We start from the raw sequence: 10,641 nt of genomic DNA, 5'->3' as shown, positions 1-10,641 counted from the left end.
ATTAGTAAAACCAGGTGTGTTTTCTTCTCCTGTCTGTGTTAATTATAATCCTGTAACTCTGTCCAGCTCCAGCTCGGCCGCCCGGTGCAGCAGGTGCTGCTGTCACTCACTTTTACAGCTGAGAGGAGGAGGGTGAGGGCGGGGGGAGTAAAACATACCCGGGGAGAGTGAGAAATGTGACGTGTTTGAACCAAGAAGTCTGGAAACTCTGTATTTGCGTGTAATTTAAAACCACAGCAGCAGCAGGATCAAGGACCTGGGTCCAGACTGACCTGGATCGGGACGACGTGACCTTGGATCACTGAAGGTTTTTCCTGTCGTGCTCCTTTTCCTCCTGCTGCGACTCCTTCAGACATGGAGACCCAACAGTCCAAGACCATGGAGGACTGCAAGACCAAACAAGGTGAGGGTTTAGAGTCTCACACACACACACACGACAGGAGAGAAAAGACTTTCCTTTCTTATTTCAGTGCTGGAAATTCAGCTAAGGTCAAAACCAGCATTAATTAAATGTGTTGTTTTTGAAATGTATCAGAGATTATAATCTGTTTAATCCCCTAAAACCACCTGAGTATGAGTGGTATTTCAGAGTTATGTCGTGTTGAAATATTTATATGCTGTAAACAACTGCATCGCTTCCTGTTAATGATAAATATGAAAGAGATATTTATATGCACCACACACACACAGACAAAAGCTATAAATTTAACCCCTGGACGTCACTCAGGCTTTTGCATTGTGTTGCTGCCACGGGCTCCCCTGACCTTCTCTGCGAGCCGCCGTTGCATAACTGAGGCTCAGTCAGACATAGTTGGAGTCCAACGCACTGACAGGATGTAAACACAACAGGATCAGACACAGGGACAATGAGCTGCTCTGTGTTTTAATTATAGACCTGAGAATCAGATTTTTACCTGCAACGTGATATGAAAGAAAAACACACTGCAAAAACTCAAATGTCCTACCAAGAATATTTGTCTTCTTTCTAGTCAAAATGTAATTTCTTGTCAAAACAAATCTCATTATACTTAAAATAAGACTCATCACATAAAGAGTAGCAGGTTTTTAGACACTTTTTACTTCTTTCAAGCCTATATTCACTTGAAATAAGTAGAAAAATCTGATAGTGGAGCAAGTTTTTCTTCCTTATTACAAGCACAAAAAACTTGCTTTCACTGGCAGATTTTTCTATTTCTTATTTCAAGTGAAAATTTGTTTGAAACAAGTGAACAAGTTAATTTTTAGGTGATAATTCTTATTTTAAGTGGAAAGAGATTAGTTTTGACTAGAAATTAGACAAATATCCTTGGAAAGATTTGAGTTTGATTGAGTTTTTGCAGTGCAGACGTTGGTCACCGTGGATTTTGAGCAGGCGTGGACAAAATAAATATAACACTCCAACTTACTTGTTTGGGTTTGTTTTTTGTCTTTTGTCTTTCTATTTCTTTAACTTTTTCTTTTCATTTGCTTTTTTTTTCTTTTACTTTTTCTTTTCTTTGATATTTATTTTCTTTTACTTTCCTTTTCTTTTCTTTCCCATACATTTTATTCAAACCATTTTCAGACCACAGCTGATCCTATCAGACTATTAATTCACCCATCTATAAAGATTTTCGTCTTCCAAAATAGTCTACATGAGTCTTGTGTCATTTTATCAAACCATTCACTCTGATTTTGGTAATAATATATAAAAATGTTTTTATTTAGTCTGTCCAGCGGATGCAGAGCTGGCCAACGCCATCATGTCTCGCCGTTCCCTCCCCACCGTCACCGGCCCGGTGGCCTATGAGGGATATACCTTCTCCGACCTGGAGATCCGCCTCAAAGAGTCCACAGACCTGTACGGCGCCGTGCTGTGGCCCTCGGTGCGTTTACACGGTTGGTTATTGGCAGAGATGGACAGAGTAGCTACTCCACCCCTGTACTTTAGTACAAATACTACTGGTCGAAATGTACTCCGTTACAAAAGTACATGCTTTTAAATTTACTTTAAGTAAAAGTAAGAGTAAGAGTACATTTCTTATTTTTCACATCAATGAATTACTATAATTTTTTCTAAATGAATTTAAGGAGCTTTTAACTCTTGTTTCTGAGAATTAAAGCAGAAGTAAGTGATATATTTGTGTTAATCTAAGTCTTAAATAGTTATATCTTCCGACAGCAATCACTTACATAGAGTGTTTGGACTGAAACACGGGTCTGTCAGTCACTCTGCTCTGCTCTGAGCCCAGGAGAAAACTTTTCTCGTATCCTACAGTTTTTATCCAATGAGGAGAGAGAACGGCATGCAGGGCTGTGTGTACAGCCAAGGGATGCTCGTGAATGTGGCGACGTAGGGACGAGGACTGTTATGGTGCGTTCAAGGAAACTCGTATTTTTCTGACCTGTGAAGTGGTACCAGTTCGATCTGGTACGAGTTCACAGGTCAGAAGTTACGAGTGGCCGTTATAGTGACTTTCACCGGTAAAACAGGTCAGAAAAACACGAGTGGGTTGCCTGAAACGCTACAAAGTCGTAAGTTGTGACTTGAAGCTGTAATTTACGATTTCAAAAGCCTGCCTGGAACGCAGCATTAGCCAAAACGACCGGACCACTTACTTCTGCTTTAACTCAGATAAGGCCAAGGATTTGACAAACACAGTCGAGAGCGTGGCTTCTTTGGCGGTATCCTTATGGGGAGGGATGACGTATTTCCGCTTTTACGTAGATCCCAGTGGAGAGCTGCACTGTGATAGGTTTCCTTCTTTGACAAACACAGCTTGTGTCCAATAGTATTTTAGAAAAAAAAGAAAAAAAAAGAGCAGACCTGAAAGTAACGAGTACTTTTCAGCCTTCCTAGAAATTAATTTGAGTAAAAGTGAAAAAATATTTGTCTTGGAAATGTATTCAAATAAGAGTAATAAGTACCAAAGAAATCTAATACTCAAGTAAAGCTTAGAAAGATTAGAAAGAAAAGATTATGATAAATATTTTTTATTCTGTGGGTAATGGGGGCGGGACTAGATAAGCTTTTGCTTCTCCCGCTTTCCCTTTCGGCCATGTGTAATGTATTATTTGAACTAAGATGAAGTGTGATGATGATGATTTAAATTGACATGCCCGAAATAAACAAATTGATTGATTGATTGATTGATTGATTGATTGATTGATTGATTGATTGATTGATTGATTGATTGATTGATTGATTGATTGATTGAAAGCACAAATCCTCTGGACATGTACTTACTGTCCACCACTGGTTGACCACTATTGGTTACCCAGGTAACCAGCTGCTGTGAACCATCTTTTTTAAATCCCGTGTCTCCGTGCAGGCGATGGTGTTGTGTCACTTCCTGGAGACAAACCGAGACCAATACAACCTGATGGACAAGAACGTGATCGAGCTGGGAGCCGGGACTGGACTCGTCTCCATCGTCTCCAGCCTGTTGGGTACAAAGCGATCGATCCTCCTCGACCTCGTCTCTGTGGTCGTTATTGATCATAGTTTATTGATTTGGTTTGTAGCTTTAACCATCTCCCTCTCTCTCTCTCTCTCCTCAGGTGCTAAGGTGACCTCCACTGACCTTCCAGATGTGTTGGGGAACCTCGAGTACAATGTGATGCGCAACACAAAGGACCGGTGCAAGTACATCCCTCTGGTATAATACATTAAACTAGAAAAAGCATTTCCAAGAATGGAAATGGTGTGACTGCTGATAGCAACTGAACGCTGTTGCAGAATTAGCAAATAGTGCAAGCAGTGATCACCATACAAATGTTTGACCAAGGTCGGAATTGAACCCACAACCTCATGGTCATTAGACTTCCACTCTGCCTCTAGGCCACAGTGCACACACAGTTGCAGAGACTGTTGTCTGTTAATGATCTGCACACTGTCAACATCAAGAAAGCTTGAGAGTCAAGCTTGAATGACTTAGAATGAAAATTTCTGTGAATTTCAGGCTGAGAGCAGCAGTTTCAACATGAAGCAAGTTATCAGAAGTCAACAGAGGACAACTGGGAAAATAATTCACTATAATTGTTGTTGAGGCAAGAATTGAACCAGCAACCTTCAGGTCTCCAGACCAGCAAGCTAACCACTAGGCTACAGACAGAGACAGTATGTGAGGGGTAAAGAAAACCTTTGATAAGAGGATCACTGGCTTCTGCTTAAAAAAAAAAGTAAGGAATCGAACCCATGACCTCATGATCAATAAACCTTTACTCTGCCACTTCGCCACAGAGAGCACAGACATAAGCATGTTTCAGACAGAGTTGTGGAGAATTCTCAGCATTGGGCTGAATGAGAGCAGAGAGCTCCCTGGCTGCATTTAAAAAATATTTAAAATTATTATCTAAGTCTCTTTGCATTTTTGACCAGAATTTTAGCCAGAAGACAAGTGTGGCTACAAAACTGGAGAAAATAATTTGTCTAGAGTTTAATTTGCAGAAAAAGTTAAATATTTTAAAAAGTATAAATAGTTAAAAAGAGAAAAGTAACGCCGATAAAGTTCAAAAAAAGCTGCACGTTTTGATATATGAATTGTTGAAATAGCACAACACCTAACACACTAACCATATGGCCACAGAGAACCTGAGTTACAATGAGCTTTATACTATGAGGAATCAAAGACTGTCCAATGACAGCTGAATAATTGGAATCAAAAGTCAAGCAATGATGTGAAATGACTGAGGCAGGAATCGAACCCGTGACCATATGATCACTAAACCTTTACTCTGCCACTCGGCTACAGAGAGCACACTGCTTTCAAGACTGTTGTCATTCATTGTAATGTGATGATGTGCTGCAAACTGGTACGAGTAATCAAGGAGATAACAAACACCTGTAACCAATTGAAGGCGGGGGAGGAGAGCAGAATTCAACATAACATAACAAGAGTTCTTCCCTTGGATTCGAACCAGTGACCTTAGGGTTGGCAGGCAGTTACCCTAACCCCTACACTACAGAGGAGTTGTGAAGAAGAGAGGTTGAGACTCTGATGAATGTGAGATTTTTCAATGATGCTTAAAACAAAAATAAATTAATATAAATTAGCCACACCAAGTGAGAAGAGGACTTTTTTGTGACCTGTGACTATTTTTTGGTGAATTCAAATGAATTAAAAAGCACTTAACAGCAAGTTACAAAGTTGAGCTCCTTCTCCTGCTGATGTGAAAAAAATGCATTGAGCTTAATGAGAGCAGAGAGCTCCCTGGCTGCATTTAAAAAATATTTAAAATTATTATCTAAGTCTCTTTGCATTTTTGACCAGAATTTTAGCCAGAAGACAAGTGTGGCTACAAAACTGGAGAAAATAATTTGTCTAGAGTTTAATTTGTGGCCATGCTGACAGTTTAGCCAGAAAAACTCTAGAATGTTTTTTTGCCTCTCTCCACTCTGACACCACTCTGGCTCTGCTCGTTAGACGCAATACACACACATTATAAAGCTGAAAAAAATCAGAAAAAGTTAAATATTTGAAAAAGTATAAATAGTTAAAAAGAGAAAAGTAATGCCGATAAAGTTCAAAAGAAGCTGCACGTTTTGATATATGAATTGTTGAAATAGCACAAAGTATGAAGGACTAGAAGAAGACCGTAAAAAGGCGGAAGAAAATGGCCAAACAGAAGAACAATAGTGTGACTGCTTCAGCAGTCACACTAATTAAAGGGATAGTTCAAAATCTTTTGGCAAATTCTCCTCTCACCATATTCCCTATAGTAGGTTCATTACCTTTTAATTATCGGTGCATGTTGTTTTGAGATCGGCGGGGCTAGGGATGGGCGATATGGCGATATTAGATTGTGAAGGATTAGAGCGTGTAGACGATCTGCCAAAGTGCAGAGATCGTAGTATCGTCTGGGGCTCATTCTATAAATTGCAGTTATGCTGCAAAGCGCAAACAAAGGACATTTGCAAAGTTTGCTAAAAGAGAAAACAACAGTTACTTTATTTGACCCTTTTCAATCAGCTATTTAGTGTTTTGATACTTAAAATCCTGTTAAAATGACTGTCTTGAATAAAACAAACAGTAATGTCTTCATTGATATGTTTATTGAAAGCTACCTTTTATGTTGCAAGAGTGCACTTTATCAGAGTGTTGTTGTTTACCTTTTACTATGTTTACGTTGTTTGCGCATGTTGGCAAAACTGCAACTATTTAGATTAAAATCTATTCAGAAAGGTTCTTTGGCCTAAATTGTCTATTTTTCCTTTTTTCGATTTAAGATCGTGATGAAATCGAAATCGTGACTTCATTTTAAAAAAAATCGTGATATGATATTTTTGCCATATCGCCCACCCCTGGGCGGGGCAGAGACGTGAGCTGCTCAGCGAACACAATGGAGGTCCACAACGCTCTGGTGGGCAAGTTGTGACCTGCACATTCACCACGCTATGAAACAATCATGTATAATTATGTAACATTACGACACATGAAGCAAATACTCAGATCTACTTGAGCTTTTGAAATCCCTCCGCCCAGCAGCCGTGTTTGGGATGTAGTTCCGGCTGCATTTGCCTCTAAAACAACTCCGTCTCTTATGTTACACGATTATTTCATAGCGTGGTGAATGTGCAGGTTACATCTTCTCCACGAAAGCGTTTCTGGAGTTGTTGGATTGTGTATTTGATGAGTTTGATGAGGGACAGAAGTCAGTGTACCGTTCACCTCCATTGTGTTCACTGAGCAGCTCACGTCTCTGCCCCGCTGATCTCACAAAAACATGCACCGACAATTAAAGGGGTACACCAACATTTTTTTTCGTGTCTTGCCTCACTCCCGAGTCCATGACCAGCAGATAGACACCATCCTTTCGACTGTGCGTGCAGTAACAAGGGAGATAGAGCCTGTATCACCCGTAATTAGCTTAGCTCAAACACTGGAAGTGTATAGTGTGTATAGTGTATAGCCTGCCTCCTACCCGAGCTGAAATCAGCAGTCAGAAACTCTGTAAATATATCACTTTATCGAAATTTCAAACATTTTTAGGCGAGAAAGTAGCCGTTTAGATCAGCAGTGTGTCGTTAATTTGTCTAAATACCAGCTGTTTACCGGTTACTTTCACAAAATAAAACACCCGTTGCCCTTTACATACAGAAAACCATGATGACGATAGAATTTGTGCTTTTACTTTGAAACAGGAAGCTAACCTACCCTCGATGTAGCTAGCTTGAACCAAAATAAACCGTCTTTGCTTGAACCCTCCGTTTTGACCGATCTCGTCCCGTTAGCGGCATTTGACCGCTCAAGATGCCTTACCGGAGAGTTTTGTCAGCTCTGAGACGAAGATCGGCCCGCCGGTTTCCGTTTAGAGTTGCTGAAAAGTTTCTCTGATGACTTTAGGAGGAGGCAGGCTAACACTACCTATACACTTCCAGTGTTTGAGCTAAGCTAATTACAGGCGATACGGCTCTATCTCCCTTGTTACTGCACGCACAGTCGAAAGGATGGTGTCTATCTGCTGGTCATGGACTCAGGAGTGAGGCAAGACACGAAAAAAAAAATGTTGGCGTATCCCTTTAAAGGTAATGAACCTACTGCTATGACTATAGGGATTATGGCAATAGGAGAATTTGCCAAAAAAAAAAAAGATTTATCAAAGTAGAAAGACGTGTGGTTTGTTTTTGTTTTTCTTTGGTGTAGCCTACACAGGGCCGTTGCTAGGAATTCTGGGCCCCCTTAAAGAATACTAAAGTGGGCCCCTCCCCCTAACTTTTCCTTTTTTTTCCTTAGACTACGTATGTATTATCGTTTTTTATTTAGCCTTCTTTGTTTTGATGCTAATGCGGCATTACACTGCAAAAACTCAAGTATCTTAGCAAGAATATTTGTCTTATTTCTAGTCAAAATGTCATTTCTAGTCAAAACAAATCTCATTATACTTAAAATAAGACACATCATATTAAAAGCAGCTTGTTTTTAGACACTTTTTACTTCTTTCAAGCAGATTTTCACTTGGAATAAGTAGAAAAAATCTGATAGTGGAGCAAGTTTTTCTTCCTTATTACAAGCACAAAAACTTTCACAGGCAGATTTTTCTATTTATTGTGAATTTAAGTGAAAATGATCTAAAAACAAGTGAATTTTTAGGTAATGAGTCTTATTTTAAAGCAGAAGTAAGTGATATATTTGTGTTAATATAAGTCTTAAATAGTTATATCTTCCAACAGCAATCACTTACATAGAGTGTTTGGTCTGAAACACGGGTCTGTCAGTCACTCTGCTCTGCTCTGAGCCGAAGAGAAAACATTTATCGTATCCTACAGTTTTTATCCAATGAGGAGAGAGAACGGCATGAAGGGCTGTGTGTGCAGCCAAGGAACTCCGTGAATGTGGCGACGTAGGGACGAGGACTGTTGGTGGTGCGTTCAAGGAAACTCGTATTTTTCCGACCGTGAAGTGGTACCAGTTCGATCTGGTACGAGTTCACCGGTCGGAAGTTACGAGTGGCCGTTATAGTGACTTTCACCGGTAAAACAGGTCGGAAAAACACGAGTGGGTTGCCTGGAACGCTACAAAGTCGTAAGTTGTGACTTGAAGCTGTAATTTACGATTTCAAAAGCCTGCCTGGAACGCAGCATTAGCGAAAACGACCGGACCACTTACTTCTGCTTTAAGTGGAAAGAGATTAGTTTTGACTAGAAATGAGACATTTGGACAAGAAATAAGACAAATATTCTTGGAAAGATGTAGAGTTTTTACAGTGTACTATGAGTATTAGTCAGGGTCTTACGCAGAATAAATCAGTCATACAAAGATTAGACTACTGGGGTTTTTTATGGGCCCCACTGGGCGCTGGGCCCCTAGAATTATCATCACCTTTCTCCCCTATACAACGGCCCTGAGCCTACAGACAAAATGTTGAATCTAATTGTCGTGTGTGTCTCCAGGTCACTGAGCTCACCTGGGGTCCGGAGGTGGAGCAGCGTTTCCCGCGGGCGACGCACCGCTTCGACTTCATCCTGGCGGCCGACGTGGTGTACTTCCACCCGTACCTGGACGAGCTGATGGACACCTTCGAGCACCTGTGTCAGGAAAACACGCAGATCCTGTGGGCCATGCGTTTCCGTATGGACGCGGAGAACCGCTTCGTGGACCGATTCCGGCAGCGCTTCCACCTGGAGGAGCTGTACGACCTCCCGAGCCTCAGCATCAAACTGTACCGAGCTGGGAGAAAGGAGCGGAGGAGCAGGGAGCAGGGCGAGGCCGCCGCCTGAGAATGAACTCTTTGTTATTATTGACCCTGAACTAAGTAAGGGTCACATCTGGAAACTGCAAAAACTCAAAATCTTAGCAAGAATATTTGTCTTATTTCTAATCAAAATGTCATTTATAGTCAAAACAAATCTCATTCTACCTAAAATAAGACTCATCACATTAAAGCAGAAGTAAGCAATCCGGTCGTTTTGGCTAACTTCTTGTCAGCCGATGGAGTTAGCAGCCCCCGCCCTCGTCCCTACGTCACCACATTCACGTGCATCCCTTGGCTGCACACACAGAGAGGACTGCCCCTTTATGCCGTTCTCTCTCCTCATTGGATAAAGCTTGTAGGATACAAGGAAAGTTTTCTCCTGGGCTCAGAGCAGAGCAGAGTGACTGACAGACCCGTGTTTCAGACCAAACACTCTATAGAAGTGATTGCTGTCAGAAGATATAACTATTTAATTAACACAAAAATATTGCTTACTTCTGCTTTAACAAGTAGCTTGTTTTTAGACACTTTTTTTTTACTTCTTTCAAGCATATTTTCACTTTTTTAAATATTTTTTTTTATAAGTGTTTATTTCACACCAGTCCACAGTAACCAGACAGAACAAACTCACACATCAACATACCAAAACAGCAACAACACAGAAAACAACAACACCTGGCTCTGGCCTGAAAGGGGGAGCTTTTAAATTTCCATCCCCATTTACACACTAAGACACCATCAAGACATACATAACAACAAATAAATAAATAATAATAATAACAAAAAGAAGAAACAAGCAAGCAGACAAACAAACAAACAAACAAAAACATTGCGAACTCCCTCATCAGTCCTAATTTAATTTAATTTAACCACCCCCATCTTCCCTATACATGTTAAATAAAAATGAAATAATCTGATAGTGGGGCAAGTTTTTCTTTCTTATTACAAGCACAAAAAAACTTGCTTTCACTGGCAGATTTTTCTACTTATTTCAAGTGAAAATTTGTTTGAAACAAGTGAAAATTATCTAAAAACAAGTTGATTTTTTAGGTGATGAATCTTATTTTAAGTGGAAAGAGATTAGTTTTGACCAGAAATGAGACATTTTGACAAGAAATGAGACAGATATTCTTGGAAAGATTTAGAGTTTTTGCAGTGCATGAATAGTAACAGTAACAGTCATGTCAAAACCAGATCGCAAAATGAAACTTCTGGCATCAGATTCACTTCCACATCTGTGCAGATTCCAGCTGTTATACACCCCCAGTATTGACCGACAGCTGGAAGATCTCTGTGTGTGTGTTTGTGCCAGAATCGGCCCAAATGTGGAAGCAGCATCTGACACTGGATCAGTATTTGGACCAGATGTGGTCGGTGGAGTCGGGCCAAGGACACAAGTGTATGTTGGACTTATTTTGCCATCTGGGAAAAGTTTCATGGCTGTTGAATAAATGTCTTAAACACTGA

General features: G+C 40.3%; 1 protein-coding gene across 3 annotated transcripts; it reads left to right on the top strand.

Moving 5' to 3' along the window:
* Nucleotides 1-120: 120 nt before the first annotated feature.
* On the top strand, nucleotides 121-10,641 carry LOC146989484 (methyltransferase-like protein 21E). 3 transcript variants are annotated; one of them, XM_085806016.1, is made up of 5 exons: nucleotides 121-403; nucleotides 1,726-1,865; nucleotides 3,312-3,429; nucleotides 3,541-3,638; nucleotides 8,873-10,641. In XM_085806016.1, the coding sequence occupies exons 1-5, from the start codon at nucleotides 355-357 to the stop codon at nucleotides 9,197-9,199; spliced, it is 732 nt and encodes a 243-aa protein (XP_085662142.1). In that variant the 5' UTR covers nucleotides 121-354; the 3' UTR covers nucleotides 9,200-10,641. The 3 variants fall into 3 exon arrangements, with proteins under 3 accessions (XP_085662142.1, XP_085662126.1, XP_085662135.1); XM_085806000.1 differs by having other exon boundaries at nucleotides 142-403; nucleotides 1,708-1,865; XM_085806009.1 differs by having other exon boundaries at nucleotides 145-403; nucleotides 1,717-1,865.

Source organism: Trachurus japonicus, chromosome 3 (genome assembly GCF_045865225.1).
Source record: "Trachurus japonicus isolate A0001 chromosome 3, Traja_1.0".
Lineage (NCBI taxonomy): Eukaryota > Metazoa > Chordata > Actinopteri > Carangiformes > Carangidae > Trachurus > Trachurus japonicus.
Note: the sequence above shows the minus strand (reverse complement) of the source record. Positions and strands in the feature narration are given on the sequence as shown.

Coding starts and splice junctions, on each gene's coding strand:
- LOC146989484 (XM_085806000.1), top strand. CDS start 355: ATGGAGACCCAACAGTCCAAGACCATGGAGGACTGCAAGACCAAACAA. Junction 1,866..3,311: donor GCGCCGTGCTGTGGCCCTCG/GTGCGTTTACAC, acceptor GTCTCCGTGCAG/GCGATGGTGTTGTGTCACTT. Junction 3,639..8,872: donor GGTGCAAGTACATCCCTCTG/GTATAATACATT, acceptor GTGTGTCTCCAG/GTCACTGAGCTCACCTGGGG.